Raw genomic sequence first — 27779 nt, 5'->3', positions numbered from 1 at the left:
AAACCCCCAGGCAATGAATGATCTCTCTTCATGCTTCCCTGCTCCCATTAGTTTATTTAATCAATATTGATTGGGTCCCTTAACATGTTTCAAGGATAAAGCAGAGAAGAAAAGGGAGGAGCTCTGCCTTAAAGAGGTTCATGATCTGGAATTGAGTGCTGTCCACAGAAGCCATGTATGGCTATTTAAATTTAAATTAGTTAAAATAAAATTAAGTGAAAGAAATGTTTTTAATTTCTCAATGATGCTAGCCACACAGGTGTTCAGTCATCACAGGTGGCTAGTAGCTAGTAGATTGCACAACAGTCATGTATTGGAATAACTCCATCACAGACGGTTCTCTAGGACAGCTCTGTATGAGAGGGAAGAGAGGTGGACCACACACACACACACACACACACACACATATATCAAAGGAAATGAGGTAGTAAATGATGCATAGAGAATGAAATAGTGTGTGATACAGATAGCGACTGATTGGCTATTTTAGATAGAGGGGATAGAGGAATGTCTGAAAAGGGGATATTTAAGTGGGAATTGGAAGGAAAAAGAGAACTGTAACTGCTTGGGGGTATGAATGGGGATCCAGGCAGAGAGCCCCGCTAGGGAAAAAACCCTAAAACAGGGATGCAATTGGAAGAGTCCTGGGTGGCTGCAGTCCTGTGGGCTGGGAAGAGAGTGGTAGGAATCTGAGAGGTGGGAGGGACCGATCACTGGGTAAATCCGGCTCAGGCATTAGGACTTTTTTTCCTCAGAGAGCCATGGGAGGGTTGTCAGTGGGGGAGAGCATGGTCCGATTATATATTTACCATATATATCATTCTGCCTGACTTTATTAGTTAGTTGCTCACTCTCCTGTGTCTCCGCCTGATTGTACAATTCTGGGTTTTTTCATTCTTAGTCTATTGAGTCATGCACTGTTAGCCTCAATATATTAGTAGTAACTTTGGTAGATTTGAATTAGATGAGAAAATCCTTATCACTGACCTCTTTGGGCTTTGGCTGAGTCTGAGATTTTGTCTCCCAAGTGAATAAGACATAACCTACTTCTGTGTGAGGCATTGCAGAATTTGTTCCCTGGCCTCTGGTGGGGACATAGTGTCCCCAACAAATGAATAAAGGCAGAGAATAAGAAGAAAGCAGGTATCCAGAAATGTGCTTATTCCTGGGTAGAACTCAATCTTGTTACCCAGTTGAGTTCAAGTGCATGGCATCATAAAGCTAGGAGGGCTATTGAGGGTCATATGGTCCAACCTCTTCATTTTATAGAAGAGGCGAATTTCAGCAAACAGGCTAGGGGACAGCCTGTGTGAAGGCCCAGAGACAGGACTGAGCTTGTGTTCAAGGAGGTGGAGCAAGGTCTAGGGTGGGGATCCCATCCAATCAAGTTCTTCCTTAGACACTGAAGCCCCTCAGGCAGAGCTGGGCCAGGGGCAGGCTGGAGAGGGTGCCCTCTAAGGAGGTAGGGTGATGTGATACAGGTCATGTGTGAACATCTACTTTTATTTCTCAAAGCAGAAAAACTGAGTTCTCATGTAGACTCTCTACATTTTAAAATTTTGGCTGTTAAGAAATAAATTTTTAAACACTGTGGTACAAAGCACTTCTGCAGGCCAAATACAGTCTTTGGGCCACCAGTTGGCAGCATCGGGCCTTCGGTTTCTTCCACGTGTGGAGGCTGCCGGAGCCAGGGGTTTGCATTCCCAGGCGGTGCGGGACCCAGGGCCACAGTGTGCCGAGGCCCTCCTCCCCTCCTCCGGGAAGCCTGTCACAGGCTGCAAGAAGGCTAGAGAGGGAGCGCCAGTGCCTCCCTGGGAGGAGGTTACTGGATCTTGAGACCAGAGGGGAGTTAATGAAGTACTAGGCAGGTTTGCACGTGTTTGTACGGTTTAATGATTAAGAGCAGAAATCAGAAGATCTCATCTGGAATCTAGACTCTGACCTCTCCAAGCCTCGGCTTCCTCCACCATGAATGTTAGTGACAGCATCTTCCTAAGTAGTTCTGTGAACACTGAATGCATGTGGGGGCTTGGCACAGAGCCTGCCACACAGTACATTCGCCAAAAACCTTGGCTAGCATTAGTGCATATTTAGGTTTCATTTCCAAAGTTCTCCCATAGCCCTTTTGTTCATTGTAACAATCCTTTGAGGGAGTCCAAGAAACTGTTTCTAGTGCAGTTTTGCAAATAAAAGGCTTGAAGGAGCACAGTAATTCACAGAGATACCCAGCTTGGGAAGTGGCAGAGCTTGGATCTGAACTCAAGTCTGGTCCAGACTCTGCTTCCTGGAACAGTCTCCTGACATCACTCAGTAAGATGTTGTCTTGAGTCATTGCTTCCTGTAGCATGAATGGTCAGACACAGTGACTCATATTCTTGCTTAATTCTTGCTAATGGCAAACTTGATACTAAGATTGAGTCTGGGGACTCCCCACTGTGGCCAAAGAGCAGGAGCACCCTGCACTCACTAAAGGACCGGTTAACTCCATCTCAGAGACCAAGGGTAAATGCACCTGGGCCACTGGAAGACTGGTCTTTGCTCTGGTGTTCTCCTGTGGAGCCTTCCTCTGGTTTCCTTCCTGTTTGCTTCCTTATCCCCTGTATCAGCATTAAGAGTCAATTTGGACTCTGTGTGTGGAGGGAGCTGGAATATAAGGGACTGCTCTGAGGGCGGCTTTACCTTCAGCTGGAAGGTATAGAGCCCTCTGCCACCTGGAGCTAGTGGACCTGAAGCTGTTGTGCTGGTCTTTCATCCTTAGCAGGGCAGACTCATGTGATTTGCCCAGTTAGGGTGAAAGGAGAAGTTGCAGTCTGAGAATTAAGACTTGTTCCCACACCATCTGGTGGAGAGCACGGAAACCAGTCTGTTTTCTCTTTCCTTCAGGCCATACCGCCATGCATTCTTGGGTAGCCATCTCAAGCTTCATACTGCTTCTGACAGGTAAGTGAGTACCTGGGCTAGGGTTTGGAAGCCCTGAGGATGGGGGAGCGTAGGATGTGTGCGCGGTGTGGTGCAGGAAGATGGACGTGCTTGGGTTTTGTTGGACGGTAATGGATCAACTTGTGAACAAAAAACCAGACTGAACTCTCACTCCAAAGGAGTTGCTAAAATGCTGTGAATGACAAAATCCACGGGTAAGGGAACAAGGCATGATGCAGAACAGTGTGTCAGATGCTGCCATTTGTGTTTAAACAAAAAAGGGGTGGGTAGATAGTTATGTATGCATGGACTAATCAAGCATATGTAAGAAACAGCAAAGTATTACCAGAGGGTGAGAGGGGATGCGGAGAAGTAATGGAGATAGGGTAGAAAGGGAATCAGTCCCTCGTTGAACCATTTTGTGCCTCTTGATTTTTTTTTTAATGATGTACAACTATTTTTTTTAAAAATAAAATATTCTAACTCAAAATATTCTGAGATGGGGAAAATTTTAAGAATAGACATAACCCGAAATTTTAAAAACAATAATCTCTAGAGGTCAGATTATAGGGAGAAGTTCATTTTTTATTATATTTTGATATTATAATTTCTGTAACTTAATTTATATAATTAGCATGTAGTGTATTTGTTATCCCAAGATGGTATTAGGCAAAATTAAATATAAGAATTCCATTGAAAAAGTGTACTCTGATTAAATGTTACAGTAAGCATTTCCCAAACTCATAGCCCAATTCTAAATATGATTAGTTAGTAAATCTTAGACTTCTTTTAAGGACCACTTTGACTGCATTTGGCAGTATAGGGTTTTAATGGGACTGGCACAGGAGTGTTTTTGTTTTGTTTCTGTTTTTAAGTGACAAAAGTACTTGATTGAATATTCTCCAATTCTCTGGTTTCTCTGGGGGAAATGGGCCTTGCTTAGTTGCATGCTGTCATCAACTTGTGGGAAGGGATCCCTGTTTGGATTTTTTGGGACCAATCCTAAAGCCTGTGATAAGCCTCCTCAGTTCCTTCTGGAAGTATTAGAAAGCCATTTTCTAAATGGATTTCTGAAGAGTTTACTAGACTTCTGCCTTAAAACCAACAGTTTTCTATTAACAAAATGATAGCTTTGCTTTTTTTTTTTAAGAGAGAGGTGTTCTGAGGTGACTTCATTTGCAATAGCAGCTCAAAAATTGCAGTAAAAATTAAAAATTTAAATGCAATAGAATTTTAAAAATATATTTCTGTTGATACAGTAATTGAATCTGGGAGAGTGGAAAAGCTACATGTCTGTATTACCTATTTAATAAGCATATGACTGTCAAACACAGGATGAAATACATGCTCATGTATTACTGGAATGTCGTTTGGCTCAAACCTTTTAGAAAGAAATTTGGCCATATTCATTAGGAGACTGACAATATTGCTGCCCTTATGCAGTGATTTCTCTCTGAGAAAGCTATCTTATTAGTCCTAAATACAGAAAAAAGCTTAAATTATGTTTTACTTACTAATAACAAACAATAATGCTGATAAAGAATATATAAACATAGGTAATGCTAATAATCTTAAAAATTCAAGATATGAGATTCAATCACATGATTGCAAAAAATACTATATAAAAAGTAAAAGTGAAAATAAATGTAAAATTAACATCTCGAGGCTCCATGTTCTGTTTTCTCTTAATGTGCAGATGCTGTAGTTTCTGATGCACAAGTGAGTGGAGTGGTGGGTCAGCCTGTCACACTGCCCTGCACCTACTCAACAGCTAATGGAGTCACAACCATGTGCTGGGGCCGAGGCACATGTCCTAGTAATCTATGCTCAGACGAACTTGTCTGGACTGATGGAACCCATGTCACCTTTCAGAAGCACACACGTTATAAGCTGGAGGGAGACCTTTTGGAAGGGAATGTGTCTTTGACCATAGAGAATGCAGCCCAGGCTGACAGTGGCCAGTATTGTTGCCGTGTTGAGCACCGAGGGTGGTTTAATGATATGAAACGCACCTTATCATTGGAGATAAAGCCAGGTGAGCTCATCTTCTTTTCTTCCTTTGAACACTTTTATGGGTTAACCAAGATGTCTACTGTTTGGTAGTAATTTTCTCTCTTCGTTTAATAAGGGAAGGGGAGGTTCCTACAAATCTTGTTTTCCATTAACCAGTGGGAAATAAAAAGAACGTTTATTTCTGGAGAATGAAGTGTTAAGACCAACCTTGATTCAAGACAATAGGTTAGAGAATCTTCCCAGTCAGCAAGCTCTCTCCTACAGCAGTGCTTCAAAAATGCTCGTTGGGTGATGAAAAACCATCACTGCTCCATTATGAAATACAGTGAACATTTTTATCCTGAGAAATTGTATCTTAGAAGAATTGTTAAATGTCCTTAACATTTTAAGACTCTTTCAGAGAATTTCAAACTTATTACATTGCTACTATCAGGTACTGTTGAGTAGTTCCACCCAATTGGAAAGTAGCCTTCCCAACTGTCAGCTGAGCCCTGTTGCATATACCTTGTATGAGCATCTATGATTCTGCCTCTTCCCTCTGCCCTCTGGATTTTTTGAAGCATGTCTCACATCATATCACAAAATTGCTTGTTTAAAATTGAAAATCTTTTTGCAATATGAGAACATTTGCATCCCAGTAACTGTTTACCAGTTGCTTTTAAGAATTTCATGAAATCCAAAAATCATGGAAGTTTATGCACATTTTTCCATTTTGATTTAGACATCGTAATTTTCCTAAGTGTTTGATGAAAGGAATAGGTTCCTCAGGATTTCCTGGTTTCTGGTACCCTTCCCTAATGAATCTTCTTCCACTCAGGTCATTCACTGGATAGAACCCACTACCTGTGGCTTTAATAAGCTATGTCTCTTTTGTTTTTAATTAAAGAGGAACTTGATTTTGCAATCTCTCAATTTTTGGATTCAGCTGTTTCCTTTATGAAAGCAAGTAATAAAGTTAACTCTGATGAATAAAATAGCTGACTGTGGGGAAACTATATCTGGGAGGCAATTTAGGGAAGCCAGAAGAGGGTGGTGATACCCTGTGCTATAGACAGATGTGAGGAGTCATCGTGTGGAGAGAAGATTATGATTACAACGTTTTGGGAATTGCGAAATTTTATTATCGGTCTGGCTAATTTTTTTTAATGACATAGAAAGAAATTAGCAGGAGACCTTATAGGGATTAGAAATTCTTTAATAGGCAGGTATTTACAAAGGCAGGGCTCTGTCCAGTGGGAAGTGGGTCCATAACTGAGCCAAAGTAACTTTGCCTCCAATAACCAATTCTTTGCTTAAGTTTCTTGCAGTTTTCACAGTCCAAGCTTACTCTTCAACCTTCTGTTAGGGTTCTTCCTCACCAGCATCTACCCTTATAGTTTCCTAGCTTCTTTCTGAGGAAAGTACTTACCACTGAAGAAGACAAGTTCATTAGACAATCCTATTAGGTTTCCTCTTCTTTGTTTCCTTTATGCTCCTTTGATCATATTTTTTGCATGCTTGCTTTTTTCTCTATATTAGACTTTAAACACTGAGGGAAGGGATTGGATTATTCTCTTCTTAAAAGCCTCTTATAGACTATATGTTAGATGGGGTCAGCAAAGTAGAGCCCCAGGGACTGATCAGATTACAAAACAGGATCACAGTCTATTTTATAAATAAAGTTTATTGAAATAGCCAGACCCATTTATTATATGTTGTGTATGGCTCTTTCACACTCTCAGATTTGAGCAACTGCTTCTGAGACAAAAGGGGCCTTAAACCCTAAAACATCTACTATCTTGGCCCTTTACAGGAAATTTGCTTGCCTCTGCTTTAGACTAATGCCTTGCATGTAGTAGACACAAATATTTGTTGAAAAAACATTTTTTCCTCTTCAAGCAAAAGTTGGCTAGATTCCAAATTAAGTTAGCTCTCTCAGAAGGAAGTGCTTCAAACTTCAAAGCAATTGACCCTTTTCTAAGGGACCTGAGGTTTTCTTTTAATAGTAGAGTTGAAATTTAAGAAAACTTCTTGCAGGAAAAAAAAAAGGGACCTGGTGAGATTAAAAAGTATTTATTCTTGATTCAGTCTTTCACTGGTCTGCTTTTGTGCCAGGCACTGTGTTAAAGCTTAATTCTAGTTCCATTGCTCTCTCTGGGTAGCTCTGAGACCTAGTAAGTGATATAGAATCCTACACTGCTTCTGACTCTGGAAAGAGTCAAAGTTATCACCTGTTGTGATTCTCTTAGGTGGGAAGGAAGCCTAGAAGATCTAGTCCACCCTCTAATCACAAGTACAAATCATCTGTGTGATCCAGCATGTGCTAATGGGTGTGAGTTCATCCTCATTTAGGATGCGGGGCCTTTGGGAGGGTACCCTCAGGAATGACTGAACCCAGTGCTATTTATTTGGTAAATGTTCTGGGCCTGGGAACTACTGTTCTAAGTCTTGTCCTTCACTACTAAGAGGATAAAGACAGCTGCAGGCTCTGCCTCACAGATAGCTCCCCACCTCACAGATGTTTATGAAGATACATAAATCTGATATGTATGAGTGGTCTTTTCAAAGTGCTTGAAGGCAAATCCCAGGTGCCATTTTTCACCTACAAACTCCCCCACCCCCACATAATATATACTTTTCAGCACAGCTGTTTCCTTTTTGCAAGTGTGTCTTCAAGCCCTCCCCTGACGCAGATTCTAGGTGACCAATGACAAGAAGTCTGAGTTGAGAGGAGGTTAGTACCCAGTTCTGCCTTGGGACAGTGTCTCATTGATTGGATTGGTGTGCAGGCCCAGCACAAGGCTTTTGTTTCCTGCTGCTTGATTAATCCTTGCTTTCACGTTGATTTCTAACTCCAGCTGAGGTCACCCGTGTTCCAACATCACCTAGGGTTTTTACCTCTGCTCCTCCAATGCCTGCACCCACACAGAGCCTCCAACCAGGTAAGTAGATGTGTTTCTGAGCCCAGAGGTCATCAAATGATAGGCTGTGTTAAGGCAGAAGCACAATCTAGGATAAAGGTTCTTACCTGGGTTCCAAACATGAGCTTCATAGGGTCTATGAGCCCTCAGTCCCAAATTATATGCACCTTTTGTGCAGAAAATCATTTTCAGTGTGAGGGGTCCCATAACTTTTTGTCAGAATCCCAAAGGCATTCATTATTAGCCAAAAAAAAAAAAAGCCTGACCACTGATTTTGAACATCATAAGGATGGTATGGATTTGGTTCACTGGACAGGTTTGTGAGGAAAAATAAGGAATGCCAGAGGACAGGGGTCAGGTTAATTAGACTCTGCCCTCACAAGGAAATCTGAATAGAGATCGTGTAGTTCATGTTGAAGTCAGAAACTCCACTTGATGATAGGATTTCAGAGAAGTTAACATTTACTATATTCTAGGTGCTGGGAACCATGCTAAATGCTTAAAAAGTATTATGTTGCTTAATTCTTATGACAAACCCTGCATTTTATATATATAATCATTATATATATAATATATATAATCATATAATCATATATATATATATTATATGTAATATATATAATCATTATAAGTGTGATTCAATTGCATTTTATAACCTGGAGAACTGAGGCAGACTCTTAAGTTCACTGTTAGAGTCATATGGATAGAAACTGGGTCAGTCAAGCTTTTGTCTCCATGAACTTGAATTTGGGGACTGTGCTTTAAACTACTGGATCATGCCTTCTATCTTGAGCACTGAGCTTAATGTTTGGATGAATTTGTCCTGATCTGACATCCTCACTGAAAAAAACCTCTATGCAATTACCCTGTCTTTTCAGGGAAGTCAGGGACTTACACAATTTCACTTCTAGCATCTTTTAATTTATTTATGTAGCAAGGAAATTGCAAAAGATGCTATTTATACTGATGAAAAAGGAAACATCATATTTAAGGACTTCAGGGATTTAGAACTTACACATTTGTTTTTATCAATTCAGACTACATGGTTCATATCTCAAAATTCAAATAAATAAGAGTTTAGCTTTAATACAAATGGGGAATAACTTGATTTATAGGTGGGAAATAGCTTGAATTCTGAGAACAAGTTAAAGTTCAAACCTTCTATTTCTAGGATAAAAAGCTAACTTTTAGTGGAGATTCTCAAAGCCTGTAAAACTCTTTGACCCCCTTGAGGTGGCTCTGGATTCTGAAAACTTACAGAGATGTCACAACCTGTTAGCCAGAAAAATATGATGGAACATATTGATTTCCCTTGACTCCCATTGAACCATGTGTATATTTAACTTGGAGGGATCTGAAGGATTGGGCTATGAGCTGAGTCTGCAAGAAAGGGCCTTAGGTTAAAACTAGGATTTTAGAGCCATAAAAGTTTGCAATATAATCAGCTGGATATGCTAGAGAATCTGTTGACCTTCTCAATACTGATTTTGCTTCTTAATACTTATGCCTGCACAGGTAGATGGATTAGTGGACTTGGTGAACATGCATAAGTTTGTTTAAATCAGAGATGCAGAAGATAAGTGTTGGTTTGTGTGCCTGTGTAACCTCATAAGGGATAATATTAATTGAGCCTTACCCTTATCCTGATGGTCTCCTAAAGCGTTTGAGTTCAGAGTTGAACAGGAAGGAGGTGAACACTGGAACAGATCCAACACAGGGACATTTGTCTTTACATCTACCCCAGTGCCTCTTGTATATGCTAGTTGCCTAAAATATTTATGGAATGGTTGGATGTAAAGTTGTAGGAATGGAGGAGAAAAGAAAGATGCCCCCAAAGACCCAAACTTAGGAGAGAAGTTAAGACCAGATCTAAGTTGGATAAAGACTCTGGTCATCTGATTTTCTTGCATTGTCCTGTTCTTAGTGCTTAAATAGAGCCACATTAGAGGAAAACAGAAAGACAGTTCAGAACATGAGAAAAGGTGATGCTGAAATGTGAAGCCCATGGTGGGGAAGGGAAAACAGAAAGATCAGTGAGAGGCAAGGAAAGCCTACATTTGGGAAATCTTGTCCAGCCAGCACCACTAACTTGCTCTAACATTCTGTGGTACGCTAAAAGGAAGGAATACAAAGATCTCATTAAGAGCAAGTGTCAGCATAGCAAGTAAGGTGAGATACCTGATGGAAAGTAAAGGAGGAAGTTCAAGAAAGGAAAGGGAAACATAGTCCTGTATTGGGGAATTCCTAGGGAAGCTTTTTGGTGCGATATGGAGGATGGGTTAGATAACACAGGAAATCAATCTTACCAAAGAAGCATCCAGAACTCAACTGAAGAAGGAGTGGGGTCAAGGTCTACCAGGAGTGTTGTTTTGAGGGCTATAAATCATCATCAAAGGTCAGACACTGGACAATATCGTTGTCCTGAAGAGACCTTAGGGAATTAAGTATTGTGAGTTATATATTCTGTGCTCATCAATATGTGCATTTCTCTGGAAAGATGTGTGAATGGATAATTGAGAATTTAATTAAGTCCAGGAAATCCAGACTGGGCCTGTTGTGAAGTAGGAAGGACAAATTAGTGCCAGCTCCCAGGCCCTGTTCTGTGAAGGTGACGTGTCACATCTGTAAATAAAAGGTTAACTGGGTTTCCTACATAAGATACACTGTTTTAGACTTTGTATATTTAGGGGGATCCTAGGAATATAAAGAATGTGAGGTAATCCTGTATATTGATAAACTATCTAGATCATTATTTAGGTCAGATTTATTCAAGATAATGAAATACCTAGATAGCAATGCAATGCCTCAAGGCCATCTTTGAATAAATTTCTAAGAGGGGAGGTGGAGAAAAGATGGCAGTATGAGTAATGTGGCAGAAATCTCCTCCAAAAACCACATATATTTTGAAAATACAGCAATACAACTACTCCTAAAAGAGTGACCAGAAGTAACAGTACACCAGCCAGTCTACATCTGGGAGAAGTCAACATCTCATGGAAAAGGATAAGGTAAAAAGCCATGACCTGGTGGGACCCAAGCATCCTCACCCCAGCTCACCAGTAGGAGGAAAAGAATCAGAGTGGGGAGGGAGTGGAAGCACAGAACTGTTAAATACCAAACCCTAGAAATCTACCCCAGGAGCACAGACCCACATTGCATGGTGCTCTGGAGATTAGAGGGGCTGAAAAGCAAAGTCTGGGACTAAGACTGAAAACATGTTCCCACAGCTAGCTGCCCTGGGAAAAAAAGAAAAGCAGGCACTTTAAAAGACGAGAAGGCTGCTAAAGAGGCAAGGGTTTAGGAAAAGGAACTGGTGGACAAAATCATCCTGGCACACTCAGCCCAGCAAGCTGGGAACTTTCAGGAGCTTCAGGTGCCCTATTCCCCTGGTTGGCAATGCAGTCCTGAGGCCCCTCACCATGATAAGCAGTCTGCTGTTCCTTCCTCCCTGCCAGCACCTGCGCATAAACCGGCTGTCCCTGCCATTGCTGCAGACAAGCCAGAGGGCAGCCCTGCCTACAGCAACTACACAGCTTAATGCAGAGGCTTCTCCCTGCATGTGGCTAACTGGCCCAGACCCAGAGGCTGCTCCCTATGCGCAGTTAACTGGCACAGAGAGGGGAGACAGACTCTGAGACCGGGAAACATGAAGGAGCTTTATTCTCACTGCAGAACCTGTGCTGCTCACCTGCAACCTTGCCATCACTCTAGGCCATTCCAAGGGCCACTCTGCCCATGGCAGTTTAGGGGATTAACCCAGAGGCTGATCCCTATGTACAGTTAACATGCACAAAAAGTGGAGACAGGCACAACAACTGGCAAGCAGGAAGGGACTTTGTCCTCCCAGTGAACCCACACCACTCTACTGCAATCACTCCCATCACTTCAGGACTATGAAAAGGCAGAAGAACTTGGTTCAATCCAAAATCCCTCAAACACCAGAAAGAGGGCTCGGTGAGACTGAAATACCAATCTTCCTGAAAAACAATTCAAAATAAAGTCGTAAGCATGCTAATGGAGCTACAGAAAAATATTCAAGAGCTAAGGGACAAATTCAGGAGGGAGATAACCGAAATGAAACAGACAATGGAGAGATTTAAAAGAAGATTAGGTGAGGTAGAGGAGACAGTAAATGGAATAAAAATAAGAGAAAAGGAATACAGAGAAGCTGAGGCAGAGAAAGAAAAAAGGATTCTAGGAATGAAAGAATATTAAGAGAACTGTGTGACCAATCCAAATGGAACAATATTCACATTATAGGGGTACCAGAAGAAGAAGAGAGAGGAAAAGTGATGGAAAGTGTTTTTGAAGAAATAATTGCTGAAAACGTCTCCAATCTGTGGAAGGAAATACTCTCTCAGGCCATGAAAGTCCACAGATCTCCCAACATAAGGGACCCAAGGAGGACAACACCAAGACATATAATAATTAAAATGGTAAAGATCAAGGACAAGGAAAGAGTATTAAAAGCAGTCACAGAGAGAAAAAAGATCACCTACAAAGGAAAATCCATCAAGCTATCATTCGACTTTTCAGCAGAAACCTTGCAAGCCAGAGGGAGTGACATGATATACTCAATACAATGAAACAGAAGGGTGTGGAAAAAAGAATACTCTACCGAGTAAGATTATCATTTAAATTTGAGGGAGGGATTGAACAATTCCCATATAAGCAAAAGTTGAGGGAATTTACCTCCCACAAACCATCTCTACAGTGTATTTTAAAGGAACTGTTCTAGATGGAAGTGTGCCTAAGACTAAATAGCTGTCACCAGAGAAAATAAAACCACAGTAAAGGAAGACCACTAAATACTAACCAAATGAAAATTAAATCAGGTACCCACAAAGTCAGTCAGGGGATACACAAAGAATACAAAATATGATACCTAACATATAAAGAATGAAGGAGGAAGAAAAAGAAGGGCAACCAAAAAGAATGATCAGACTGTGTTTATAATAGCGTAATAAGTGACTTAAGGTAAACTGCTAGATAGTAAAGAATCTATCCTTGAACCTTTGGTAACCACAAATCCAAAGCCTGCAATGGCAATAAGTACATTTCTACCAATAATCATCCTAAATGTAAATGGACTGAATGCACCAATCAAAAGACACAGAGTTACAGAATTAATAAAAAAGCAAGACCCATCTGTATGCTGCCTACAAGAGACTCACTTCAAACCCAAAGTCATACACAAATTAAAAGGGAAGGGATCGAAAAAGATATTTCGTGCAAACAATAGGGAGAAAAAAAGCAGGTGTTGCAGTACTTGTATCAGACAGATAGACTTCAAAACAAAGATTGGCCACAAGAGACAAAGAAGGACATGACGTAATGATAAAGGGGGCAGTCCAACAAGAGGATATAACCATTATAAATATCTATGCACCCAACACAGGAGCACCTACATATGTGAAACAAATACTAACAGAATTAAAGGGGGAAATAGACTGCAATGCATTCATTTTAGGAGACATAAACACACCACTTACTCCAAAGGACAGAAAACAAGTAGGGGCAAAGAGGCGATGAACAAAACATTAGAGCAGATGGACCTAACAGACATCTATAGAACACTCCACCCAAAAGCAGCAGGATACACATTCTTCTCATGTGTACCTGGAACATTTTCCAGAATAGACCACATACTAGGTCACAAAAAAGAGCCTCAGCAAGTTAAAAAATATTTAAAATGTACCAACCAACTTTTCAGATCACAAATGTATGAAATTAGAAATTGTACAAAGAAAACAAAAAGGCTCACAAACACATAGAGACTTAACAACGTGCTCCTAAATAATCAATGGATCAATGACCAAATTAAAAGAGATCAAGCAATATAAGGAGACAAATGAAAACAATAGTGCAACACCCCAACTTCCTTGGGACACAGCGAAGGCAGTTCTAAAAGGAAAGTATATAGCAATCCAGGCCCATTTAAAGAAGGATGAACAATCCCAAATGAACAGTCTAACTTCACAATTATTGCAACTGGAAAAAGAAGAACAAACAAGACCTAAAGCTAGTAGAAGGAGGGACATAATAAAGATCAGAGAATAAATAAATAAAATTGAGAAGAATAAAAACAATAGAAAAAAATTAATGAAACCAAGAGCTGGTTCTTTGAGGAAATAAACAAAGTAATTATACCCCTAACCAGACTTATCAAGAAAAAAAGAGAATCTACACACACAAATAGAATCAGAAATGAAAAAGGAAAAATCACTATGGGCACCACTGAAATACAAAGAATTATTAGAGAATACTATGAAAAACTGTATGCCAAAAAACTGGATAACCTAGAAGAAATGGACAACTTTCTAGAAAAATACAACCTTCCAAGACTGATCCAGGAAGAAACAGAAAGTCTGAACAGACCAATTACCAGCAATGAAATTAAATCAGTAATCAAAAACTACCCAAGAACAAAACCCCTGGACCAGATGGCTTTACCATTGAATTTTATGAGACATTTAGAAAAGACATAATATGCATTCTCCTTAAAGTTTTCCAAAAAATAGAAGAGGAGGGAATACTTCCAAACTCATTCTATGAAGCCAGCATCACTCTAATAACAAAACCAGACAAAGACACCACACACAAAAAAAGAAAACTACAGACCAATATCCCTGATGAACATAGATGCAAAAATACTCAACAAAATATTAGCAAACTGAATACAAAAATACATCAAGAGAATCATGCATCATGATCAACTGGTATTCATCCTGAATGCAAGGATGGTACAACATTTGAAAATCCATCAACATCATCCACTATATCAATAAAAAGAAGGACAAAAATCACATGATCATCTCTATAGGTGTTGAAAAAGCATTTGACAAATTTCAACACCCACTCGTAATAAAAACTCTCAACAAAATGGGTATAGAACGCAAGTACCTCAACATAATAAAGACCACATATGACAAACCCACAGCCAACATCATACTTAACACTGAAAAGCTGAATACTTTTCCTCTAACATCGGGAACAAGACAAGGATGCCCACTCTCCCCACTTTTATTCAACAAAATAGTGGAGGTCCTAGCCACGGCAATCAGAAAACACAAAGAAATAAAAAGCATCCAAACTGGTAAGGAAGAAGTTAAACTGTCACTGTTTACAGATGACATGATGTTGTACATAAAGAACCCTAAAGAATCCACTCCAAAACTACTAGAACAAATATCTGAATTCAGCAAAGTCGTAGGATACAAAATTAGCACACAGAAATCTGTTGCTTTCCTATACACCAATGATGAACTAGCAGAAAGAGAAATCCGGAAAACAATTCCATTTATAATTGCATCAAAAGAAAAAAACACCTGGCTGCTCCAATGGTAGTGGGTTATCAGAACTTATTAACATTAGTGACACTAAAATTGGTGTACAACCCCCCACTGGTATATTTGGCTGGCTTTAACAAAATTAATAAATAAAATAAAAAATGAAAAAACAAAAGAATAAAACACCTAGGAATAATCCTAACCAAGGAGGTGAAAGACCTATATCCTGAAAACTACAAGACACTCTTGAGAGAAATTAAAGAGGACACTAATAAATGGAAATTCATCCTATGTTCTTGGGTAGGAAGAATTAATATTGTCAAAATGGCCATCCTGCCTAAAGCAATCTACAGATTCAATGCAATCCCTGTCAAAATACTGACAGCATTCTTCAATGAACTAGAACAAATAGTTCTAAAATTCATATGGAACCATAAAAGACCCCAAATAGCCAAAGCAATCCTGAGAAGGAAGATTAAAGCAGGGGGATTATGCTCTCCAATTTCCAGCTCTGCTACAAAGCCACAGTAATCAAGACATCTTGGTAATGGCACAAGAACAGACTCATAGATCAATGGAACAGAATAGAGAGCCCAGATACAGACCCACACATATATGACCAATTAATATATGATAAAGGAGCCATGAACATACAATGGGGAAATGACAGCCTCTTCAACAACTGGTGTTGGCAAAACTGGACAGCTACATGCAAGAGAATGAAACTGGATTACTGTCTAACTCCATACACAAAAGTAAACTCAAAATGGATCAAAGACCTGAATGTAAGTCATGAAACCATAAAAGTCTTTGAAGAAAACATAGGCAAAACTCTCTTGAATATAAACATGAGCAACTTTTTCATGAACATATCTCCCTGGGCAAGGGACACAAAAGCAAAAATGAAAAAGTGTGACTATATCAAACTAAAAAGCTTCTGTACAGGAAAGGACACAATCACTAGAAAAAAAGGCATCCTATGGTATGGGAGAATATATTCATAAAACACCAATAAGGGGTTGACATCCAAAATATATAAAGAGCTCATGCACCTCAACAACCAAAAAGCAAATAACACGATTAAAAAATGGGCAGAGGAGCCGAACAGACAGTTCTCCAAAGAAGAAATTCAGCTGGCCAACAGGCACATGAAAAGATGCTTCACATCGCTAATCATCAGAGAAATGAGAATCAAAACCACAATGAGGTATCACCTCACACTATTTAGGATGGCCAACATGCAAAAGATAAACAACAACAAATGCTGGCGAGGATGTGGAGAAAGGGGAATCCTCCTACACTGCTGGTGGAAATGTAAATTAGGTCAACCATTGTGGAAAGCAATATGGAAGTTCCTCAAAAAACTAAAAATAGAAATACCTTTTGACCCAGGAATTCCACTCCTAGGAATTTACCCTAAGAATACAGAATCCCATATTCAAAAAGACATATGCACCCCTATGTTTATCGCAGCACTATTTACAACAGCCAAGATATGGAAGCAACCTAAGTGTCCATCAGTAGATGAATGGATAAACAAGATGTGGTACATATACACAATGGAATATTATTCAGCCATAAGAAGAAAACAAATCCTACCATTTGCAACAACATAGATGGAGCTAGAGGGTATTATGCGCAGTGAAATAAGCCAGGCGGAGAGAGACAAGTACCAGATGATTTCACTCATCTGTGGAGTATAACAACAAAGCAAAAACCAAAGGAACAAAACAGCAGCAGAATCACAGAACCCAAGAATGGACTAACAGTTACCAAAAGGAAAGGGACTGGGGAGGGTGGGTGGGTAGGGAGGGATAAGGGGATTAAGGGGCTTTATGATAAGCACACATAATGTAAGGTGTACATGGGGAAGGAAGTATAGCACAGAGAAGACAAGTAGTGACTCTACAGCATCTTACTATGCCGATGGACAGTGACTGTAATGGGGTGTGGGGAGGACTTGATAATAGGGGGGAATGTAGTAATCACAATGTTGCACATGTGATTGTCTATCAATGATACCTTAATAAAAAAAATTCTAAGAGGTAGTTGAAATTACGGCAAGTGGGTAGATGAGGGGCCTTCATGGGGTGGCTGGATGCTGACACTGTGGGAAGTTGATGGTGATTGCTGATTTTAGTTTTATTTTGTTGGATGGGCATTTTCCTCCACAAATGGAACATAGTTCTTCTTTTCTTTTCATTCCAGTTGCCACTTCATCTTCACCAGTGCAGACAGCAGAAACCCAGCCTACCACACTGCAGGGAACAAGGACTCTGCAACCTACCAATTCACCACTGTTCTCTTGTCCAACAGGTAACTTCTTTTTTTTTCCTGATCACCTGGGAGCATTCAGATTTTGATAATCATTGTCACATTGTTAAGAGCACATATTCTGGAATAAGACAGATCTGACCTGAGTGTGATCAACTATGTGACTTGAACAAATAAAAATGTCTTACCCTCTCTGCACCTGTTTTTATCATTTGTAAAACAGATGAAATACTACCAATCTTGTAGAATGCTTGTGAGGATTAAATGAGATAAAGAGCCTTGGACATAGTTAAAAGGGGGTCAGTAAAAGGGGGTCAGTAATAGAGACCATAGCCACTAGGACTCTTAGTTACAACACCTGAGGCCATATACCTGGCTGGCAGGTAGTAGCTTTTATGATTTGGGAGCATCTACATGAATATCACTGTTTTCCTAAATCAAATGAGCCAGTCTTGACTCCAGACTTATTCTGGGACTTGATTCCTTGGGCCAGAGTCTTAAAGCAATTAAATCCAGTCCTCTGGCATCCAGACCAAACTGGGCACCTGTATTACTGCTTTGCCGAAGGCCCAGTCCCTAATACAGCCAGGAGGTTCCCCTGAGGCCTTGTGAAACTTGCACACATACACTTTGAGATGGTTGAGGACATGAACACTATCACCAAAGAGGTGTGTCTTACTGAGATCCTGCTGTTCCCCTCAAACATTTTCCCCCTGTGTCCCCATTCTGGGCTGGGGTTCTCTGTCTGCATTGAAGAAGATGAAGTAGTTACTGTAATAAAAACAAAAAGAATATGACCTCTACTCTTCTGATATATAAGACTAGCCTGTCTTTACTGTGGTGGGTGGAAAGAAGTGATGCTGAATCCTGTCACCTTTCCCAGATAACTCTGTTACCTAGAGTGGTATGTTTGGGGAGGGCTGTGTGCTGAACCCCTTTGTATGCAGAGCTGGCTTACGTGTCCTTGCACTAGTGCTAAAACCAAGCAAGGTCCAGCTTTGCAAGACTCCTCTTGTAGATGACTCACTGTACTCAAGACTTGCCAATCTGTAGGGGACCCCCAGTACGGTTTACCTTTTGTCAATCATTCCTGGAAGCTGGTTAATTTAAGATGGCCCTGCAGCGAGATTCACAGAGGGACCTATTCAGTCAGGATTAGATAATGGTGACATTTGGTTTTGAAACTGGAGTCCTTAGTGTGAGCTGTTTCTGGGCACAAAAACAAAGTGAAAATAGATTTAAAAAAATAATAACAACAAGGTAACAGCAGTAGGAGCAGCTGCACCCCACACTTACAGGGTGTGAGAAGGAAGATAGTAGGAGTAGGGAATCATTTTCTAAAATATCATGTCACTAAAACCTGGTCAAGGTAGAGCTTTCCAGAGTGGAGCAGACATTGGAGCAGCTGTGTCTCTGAGACTCATGTGATTATAGCTGTCTTGGCAGTATATCTGAGGCTCTTGAGCCAAATCCTCACAGAAGCAACGAATTTGGGTCTGGAAGCAATTTTGGTAATCACGGCAGCCACCCACCTTCCATAGATGTATGTGCCAGGAAATGGTCGTATGTTATCTCATTTAATTCTCTCAAGGCAGGCCTTATTTACTGCCACTGCTAGACTGGGAAGGACCTGTAGTTCTGCTGTGGAGACACACAGGTTGAAGTTCAATTGCCAGTTACAAGCTGTGTGCCACGGGCAGATAGCTGCATCTTTCCTGGATGTTAACGATAATCAGAGGACATAATGTTTGGAAAGTACATTGTACAGTATTTCTCCCCCCACTGTTCCTTCCATTATAACATGATAATAATAATAGCTAATATTTACCTAATATGGTGTTAAGTCTTTTACATGCATCATCTAATTTAACAACTTCATGAGATGGGTACTATGAATAGCTTATAGTTCAAAGTTACCCCATCTAGCAATATATATATGTACATATACACACACATCCATACATATATGTGTTGCAAAGGACTGTGATCAAGGTCACATTGTGAAGGAACACTGTCAGCATTGAACTCAAATTTTATCTATTTTACTGTTTTTACTGCATCATCCAGTTCTGTACCTTAAAAGACATATTAAGGTCATAACAAGTTGCAAACAGAGCCCAGATTGTAGATATTGTCTAAACCTAGATATGGCCTTTAGCTCTCTAAGCAGCAGTCTCAGGATATGTAAAATGTAAACATGGCAGTAATATAAAGGCTTTGGGGAATATGGTTAGTTCAGTTCCATTCGCACTGAGGTTCCACAGCTTTGTCAATAGATAGGGAATTTCATAGATCTGTAGTATTCATGGTTGGGAGTGCAATATGTGTGTGGTGGTTATGAACAGATGCTCTTGTCATTTATTGGTGTTGGAAACTTATCTAACCATTCTGAGTCTGTTTCCTCATCTATAAAACAGGATTAAGGAAATTGTTGTAAGGATGTAAATTGCTTAGTGTATGGTAGATACTCAGTAAAAAGAGAATTCTGTATCTGACCTAGAGCTGCCTAGGAAGGCCAGCAGAATATGTCTTATATCACAAAGTAGATACTTCAAAACACTCTTTAAAATTTGAGCATTCAGAACTTAAAGGCATAGTATTCTTCTTTATTAGGATTTTAGGTGGTGAAAGATATATTGGTCTTACAGCTGATAGAACAGATATTTTCTAAAGTACTCCTTACAGTCTAGGTACATTGGCATATAAGGCCAGAGTTATATATCACCTGTTTTGGATATCTTAGTACATTTTACTCATATTCTGAAGATAAAACCCATATAATGTCCATTCTGAATACAGTGATTCTGACCTTTGGAAGTGCATACGGCCTCTGGGCACTCATTGACAGGCTTTTAGCTGGCATGAAAATACTGATTACTTGCTGTTAAGTGGCATTCTTAACCTGATTCCAAGAATGGGCCTCTGTGACTCTTCTAAAATTACAGATAAAACTTTGGGTACATGCATTTTTTTCCCATAAAGGAGAGGAAAAAAAGAGTCCATTTTTGAGGGGTCCATGACAAAATGGTTAAGAAATACAAACTTACAGGATAAATTAATAAATGTTACTAACTTGGTATGAGTCTTGCAATGCCTGAAGCATTTGGTCATATTACTATTCAACTTTTCATTCATCACCAGAAGGCAATGTGAATATATTTAGTGTCTACAGTGAAAATTCAATATTTTTTGTAATTCTAATTAATTTTCCTTTTTGTTGAGCAGATGGCAGTGGCACTGTGACACAGTCTTCAGATGGCCTTTGGCATAGCAATCAAACTGTAAGCATATTCCTTTCTGCGTCTCCCTGAAAGCAAGTTATATTTTGGGATTACTTCTGTAAGACTGGTCTACAGATTTATTCTTTCTAGTTAAAAAGAAAAAAAAAGGGAAGAAAAGAATTTGACTCTTAAATTGGGATGCTTTAATTAATTTGGAAAGATCACGTAGGCGACCAGTTGGTTAGAATCTTGTTTGCTACATGCACGGGCCTGGGCACGTGTGCACGCACACACACACACACACACACACACACACACACACACACACACGCAAGCAAACTTTCTCCAGGTCAAAAACCAGAAAGAATGAACTACTCAAGGAGAGTGAGGTAATACAACATTCCAAGGAAGCCTTTAATTGTCATTAGAGAATAACACTCTGAGTCAGTGTGGTGGAGTGGAAGCCACCCCAAACAAACATGTTATGTAAGTGAAAGTGCAGTTGTTTAAACGCCAGCCCCTTGCTATCCTTTTCTACCCCAACTGCCATCCTGTGTATATAGTTTGAGGCTGCTTCTGAGTTTTTCTATACCTAAGGCTCCCCATGTGGTGACTTGTTAAGGTATTAACATCTTAAAAATCTTTGTGATTTTGAAAGATTTTCTCATACTTTTTCCACAGTGAGCTTGAGAAAATGCTAAGGGACTCTAGTCTCAGGATGCTCATTAAAGCCCCATCTTTGCAAATAAGTTAGACAAATTTATCAATAGGACCTTTTCTTTTGGACCCTCTGGGAGAAACAACTTTTCTTTTAGTATGTACAAATAACAGAAGCAACAGACAGTTTGAGGTGCGAGAATAATTCTTCTGGTTGCACATGATGAGAAAAGGCCAACATAGCCATTGTAAGAGAAATTCAAGATTGTGCAAGGTAAGGTATTTAACTAGGATAAAAAAGCTTTGTGTTGTACACCTTAGTGACAATGAGAGACTACATAGGAGTGATATTAAAATTTTTAACAACTTGTATGGCATAGGCACTGACTAATCTGATGGGTGTGGGCTGATGACCCTGTATACTTTCTAAATATCATAACTGCCACTATGTAAATGATTATTCTCTTGCTATATAGCCAGACTCATGCTGGACTTTTTTTAGAAAAATATTCTAAATGGTGAGATTGTTCTTGATTTCAGTTACCTGCAGGAAAGGTACATTTAGCAGTAAAGTAGAAGCAATTTAGAAGCAAATTCATGGTAGTCAGTAGTGAAATTATAGACTTTTGTCCCTTGATGCTGAGGGTGTCAAGTTGTCTTCCAGGTATTTTGAAATCTTGCAGCATTCTGGACTCTATCTTAAGGAGAGAATTGAACAAATATATGAAGGTGTATGAGAAAAGATGCTAATTGCTGCTATTTATAACCATGAAAATATTCTTAACAACCTAAATGTTCAAGAGTAAGGGATTCATTATGTAGTGAATTAAGCATACCCACATATTACCACTAAGAATGTAATCACTGCAGTGCATTTACTGACATGGAAAGACAGTTACTATTGATTGTTAAGTGAAAAAGCAACCTTTAAAATAGTACCTATACTGTAGTATATATCAAATATAGTAATTGTTAAGAAAAACACTAGAAGGAAAAGATTCTAGAAGAGGGTATAATGAAAAATGGTAATGGTGGTTGTTTCTGGATGTTAGGATTATGATTGATTTTGGTTTTACTATCTTTATGCTTAGCTGCACATTCTAAGATGAACATGCAGTTTTTATGTAATATAATAGTTGAAAAAATGAAAGCAAAGCCTACCTTCTACATCCCACATTCCATCTAACCACTTTACCTTCTATCGGTAAGGTAATAACTTGGCTTTTCCCTGGCAGCCACTGGCCATTACCCCTTTAAGCAAGGATGGCTGAAATGTAGGTTACCTTCCTCTATGTTCCTCCTAGTGTTTATCAGGAAGCACCTTTCTCAAGAAACATGTTTAATCTGTAGTTGACAAGCACAGAAACAGAGGTTCTGAGAGGCTAAATAACCTGTCCAGGGTCACACAGTGATTTAAATAGAACTAAGATCCTGACTTCAGAGATTAAACTTTTCTGCAGGAAGAGACTTGATCCTTCTCTCTGATTTTCCACTTCCTTTCTGTTAACTACTCACCCTGTGGGTCTCTTTAGGATTAGAGCTAAACTACATGAAGGAGCTGAGCATGGTGCCTGGCATATTTTGGGCTTACTCCAGGAGGTGGTTATCCTTTATGAACTGTACCACATTTAAATAAAATTAGGCAACTTCAATTGCATAGCATTTTAAATTAATTTTTTGAGGGCCAGGTCTGTGAGCAGCTACTTTCAAGACCATTTATATAAACACTGACAGATTTTTGAATTATAGTTAAAAAAAAGTATGGACTATAATCAAGGACCGAATTCAATAACTCATCACATTCAAACAATATTAGGCAACATCACCAAGTCAACTTATATATGAACAAAAATTGTTTAATATCATAAGAATATACTTATGGAAATAGCTTATTGATTTCTTTAAGGTAATATATAATTCACATAAAGTGCATCCATCTAAAGCATACAATTTGAGTTTTGACAAGTGTTGCACTTATGTAAATAGCGCCCCAAGCAAGATATAAAACATTTCCATCAACCCAGAATACATTTTGAATTTTAAATTCTTAGAATTTCACCACCTGGTTACGACCTCAGATCACTTGGTCCTACTCCTCATGACCTAGAAAAACTCTTTATGCTTAGCTGCACATTCTAAAATGAACGTGCAATTTTTATGTAATATAAAAATGAAAGCAAAGCCTGCCTACTATAAATCCAAGGCTAAAAGATAAACATGTCTGGGTACATTATTTTAGGAAATGTCTTCTATCCATAACTCTAACAATATGCTTTTTGGATCTGCTCATGTTTCCTTAGCACGTGTCCTTGGCACAAAATCCATGGATGATCACCAGTAAGGGACTCTACATTGGAATTTGTATTCCTGCTGTGGTATTGCTCATTTTTTTGGTTGCCATAATCACCAAAAGTAAGTCATTTCAGGATTATACCTAAGGGAACAGAGCAAGGCTTCTAGAGCCAGACTGCCAGGGTTCAAGGGACTCCACATGTCAAGGGCCTTCGATTTCATATAACTTCCCGATTTCTTAACCTTTTTTTAAAACAAAAATTATTGGCCTGCAAAGAGAAAATGGAATTTGAAATCTCCCTAGGAGAAGTTGAATACTGAGAAGTAAGAGTCCGTTGAGTCGAGCTGGGATCTGGAAGGTGGCAGACCATTGTAATACCTACGATACGTTCATTCTTCCTCCTTCCCTCTCCTCAAAAATCCATTTTTGTTCCCATGAGAGATGGTGCTGTTGAGGATTGTGCCACACCCATTTAACAAGGAACACAAATGAGGTATTGGGATCGAAATTGATTTCAGGGTTAGGTCTGGAACAAAGGGTTTCAAAAGGCAGCCATCTAATGGGTGTAGGGGTGTGTGTGTGTGTGTGTGTGTGTGTGTGTAAGTAACCTGCCCCCTGTGGAAGAACCACAATCGTCCATTTAAAAAAACTAAATACAGGGGGTGGGTTTGGGTAAAACAGTGAAGCGAATAAAGAACTACAAATTTAAAATTTAAAATAATTTAGTCACAGGGGTGGAACTCTGCCATAGGAAATATAGCTCATAATATTGTAATGTCTTTGTATGGTAATGGATGGTAACTACACTTACATTGGTTAGCATTTGGTCATGTATGAAACTGATGAATCACTAAGTTCATCTGAAACAAATATAATATTGTATATAAACTGTTTTCAATAAAAAAGTCATAACTTAAAAAATGAAATATAATTATGAATAACTGCATTAAAGTAAGCCAGGGTGTGTGAGTGATTACATGAAATCATTAATGAAAATGAGATTGTTTACAAAACTGAAGGAACAAAATAGCAGCAGACTCACAAACTCTAAAAGGGTCTAGCGATTGCCAAAGGGGAGGGGTGCGGAAGGGTGGGTGGGGAGGGAGGGAGAAGGGGCTTGAGGGGTATTATGAGTAGTGCACATGGTGTGTGTGTGGGGTCTTGGGGAAGCCAGTGTAGCTCAGAAAAGACAAGTAGTGACTCTGGCATTTTGCTACACTGATGAACAGTGATTGCAATGGGGTATGGGGGGGGGACTCAATAATATGGGTGAAGGTAGTAACCACATTGTTTTTCATGTGAAACCTTCATAAGAGTGTATATCAATGATACCTTAATAAAAAAAATTTAAAAAAAGAAAACGAGATGTTTTACATTAAAGAGTTTGTTGGGGTCCTATGGATTTGAAAGGAGTTACCTGGAGAGCTCATGAACTTTTTGGCTGACATGTCTAACTTTCTCTTCAACTTCTCCCAAATTTAGAATATTTATGCATGAGAAACAAGCTGGAGCAACTAAAGTAAGTTTGAAAGCATTTGTTGATGACTTTTGATTTCCTACTCTAGCAAAAGAAAAATTTCTCTGTGTCCCTTTCCTTTTCCTGAACTTTCCATTTTCTGGATCCTGAAAAATCTACTATAATGATTTTGTAATGACACCTGTTGCTGCCCACACCTTCCAATGATATTTTTATTTTTAACTTTCTATATCTTCCTGGAATTGTGCCAGGACTGCTAAAGAAAGAGCACCTCAATCTTAACCTCTTAGAACAAGAGAACTAAGTCACTAATTTTGTTTGATAGAACATTTGAATGACATTTTAGTTTGTTCTTTGATTCCATTCAGCATTTTGTTTATTGAATGCCTACTATATTCCAAAGAGATCCCATTAGGAAGTAGAGCAGGGTAATGGCCTATTTGAGCGAGCCCCGAGAGAGTAGAAGGCAGCTCTGCAAAGCTCTGGAGGAAGACAACTCAGGCTAAGGAAGTGCAAAGGCACTGTGGCGGGGGAAATGCCTCTAGTTCTCCCCAGTTCCTGTCATCCTCTATTGTTCATACCCAGCCTGCTCTGCTCATTTACATTGGTTATTTGGCTTCCTAGGCATTTGAATTTACAGTTTTTGTAAATCCATCCTACAGCCCAACTAAAACTTAAATCTCCTTTGTTGTACCCATGCCCTGTGGTCTTTGGCCAGATGGAATACTTGTAACGGTAGGAAATAATTACTTCAAATCCAAGTTGCCTCTTTCATTTGGTCCAGCTTGTGTTTTAAACAAGGGCTTTGTTTTAAAATTCATCTCTCCTCGGCTGTCATCAGTTATTCTTAGTCTCTTTCAGTGGATGTTTGCCCCCAGTCTTTCCTAGATCTGAGTTCATTACATGAGCCAGTCCACTGAATGTGCCTTGAACAGTGCCAAACACATTGTAAGTGCTCTGTAAATGTTAGGTTTTGTTACTGCAACATACCCTGCATAGCAATACACCTGTGAGGCACTATTATTCTGTTTATGGATTGAAAAACAGGTTTAGAAATGTTAAGTGGACATCCATGGTCACAACACACAGCTGGTAAAAGGCCCAATCTTAGGGCTTTTAAGTCCAAACTTATAAAAGTTTTTGACCATTAGCTTCCAAGAATGGAAGAAAAAAAATACTCCTGATAGGAAAAACAAAACAAAACATGGAACATAGCACCCTTTCATTTGATCTCTGTCCTTTCACTAATTTTTAAAGAAAAGGTCTACTTTTTATCATTTATTGTCGAAAATCTTGTAAAATATAAAAAGCAAAATGAAAAAAACCCCAGAAAAACCTGAGCATTTCCTTATGACTTCTTTTCTTTTTTAAGCAGCTGTATCACACTGACTCATTTTAAGCTCTTGACACCTAAACTGTTTTCACACATGTATGACTGGTCCATTTAAAGATAAAAGCTGAATGAAGACTCATTATGTTCCATATAATTTCTGGGCAGACTTAGGTGATAAAAACAGTCACTATATGCAAATTACAAAGCAGCAGCTGTATAAAAAACTCAACACATGACCTTTATGTATTCTTGATGTGTGAGTGAATATGTTATAAAAGTTATCTAATCCATTCACATTCTGATCCTTAACACACAGTAGGGTTTTTGACATCGTGATCCTGTACACACTTAGGTGAAACAATACTATTTTACTGTATCCAATATGCTCTGATATTTTATATTGTGTGTTTATCTTAAACATAGGATGTAGACCACTAGATAGATTTTTTAACTCTCTCTAAAGGGTTAAAATCCACGGTTGGAAAAACATCAACCAAAGAAACCACTTCTTAGCCACCCTTAAGATTATGCATCTTGATTTAGTTCTTTAATTTGACGTCTAATATCTGTCTTCTTAGATTTTCAATTTTTGTATTCTGTTACATGAGACTCTTGAAGGACATTAGTCTGATTTTTAAAAATATTACCTAGATTTTCTACCTGCTTATTAAGCAGATTTTCCTGCAACTTAATATGCACCTCTGGACGCTTCTATTCATTTCATAGGCTGTGTGAATGGGGCTCCAGGAGTTGCAAATACCCAGTCTTGCCTGAGCATAAACAATCATGCTGCTCATACTTCGGAAGTGGTCTGCTTTTCCCTTACTCATGTCATTCTTTCTGTAGCATGGTTTCATTGAATGACCCTCAGATTGGAGCTTTGCAAGGTACGGCTGAAGTGCGTGTCCGAGCAGAAGACAATATCTACATTATTGAGGACAATGTTTACGTCATGGAGTAAGACATGGAATGGCCCTGTAAGGCCTTATGCCCTTGACTGTGGAACAGTGACCAGCTATCACCATGTCAGAGGCCTTTGAAGCTCCAGAATGATTTTTCTGTCGATTTCACATGCATTCGAACACACCAACGATGTTGAGTAGAGTGACTCTAGCTCAACTGTGTACAGTCAACCTCACTTGGTAATACAGTCTTAATTTTTTGTACTAAAGTTGGCTCAAACTTTCTGGTCATTGCAGAGCTCTCTCCCAAACATAAAATGAATGCTGTAGACTGTATATTCTCTTAAGACGCTGTGAGCCCTGTATCCATCAAGAATTCTTCCCGAGGAGACAGGAAAAGAACTACCTTAGTCACCAAAACTGTCAAGAAAAGTTGAATCAGGACTTAAAATCAGCAAATCTGATTTGGGACTAAAAGTGCTTCACTTGGAAGCATTTCAT

The 27779-nt window shown here is 39.2% G+C and overlaps 1 protein-coding gene across 6 annotated transcripts in view; it reads left to right on the top strand.

The window, feature by feature from the left end:
* HAVCR1 (hepatitis A virus cellular receptor 1) overlaps nucleotides 1-27547 on the top strand; it is a 30268-nt gene extending 2721 nt beyond the window's left edge. The window contains exons 1-9 of one of the 6 annotated variants that reach the window (XM_036911946.2): nucleotides 2256-2310; nucleotides 2884-2940; nucleotides 4616-4954; nucleotides 7770-7853; nucleotides 17330-17437; nucleotides 20621-20676; nucleotides 23574-23685; nucleotides 25049-25085; nucleotides 27223-27547. In XM_036911946.2, coding sequence (XP_036767841.1) covers nucleotides 2895-2940; nucleotides 4616-4954; nucleotides 7770-7853; nucleotides 17330-17437; nucleotides 20621-20676; nucleotides 23574-23685; nucleotides 25049-25085; nucleotides 27223-27337 — 897 coding nt within the window. In that variant the 5' untranslated portion in view covers nucleotides 2256-2310; nucleotides 2884-2894 and the 3' untranslated portion in view covers nucleotides 27338-27547. The other 5 variants (XM_036911777.2, XM_036911863.2, XM_036911699.2 and 2 more) reach the window with 5 other exon arrangements.
* The last annotated feature ends 232 nt before the right edge of the window (nucleotides 27548-27779 follow it).

The sequence above is a fragment of the Manis pentadactyla genome, chromosome 2 (genome assembly GCF_030020395.1).
Source record: "Manis pentadactyla isolate mManPen7 chromosome 2, mManPen7.hap1, whole genome shotgun sequence".
NCBI classification, from domain to species: Eukaryota; Metazoa; Chordata; class Mammalia; order Pholidota; family Manidae; genus Manis; species Manis pentadactyla.
The sequence above is the reverse complement of the archived record's forward strand: the minus strand, read 5'-3'. Positions and strand labels throughout refer to the sequence as shown.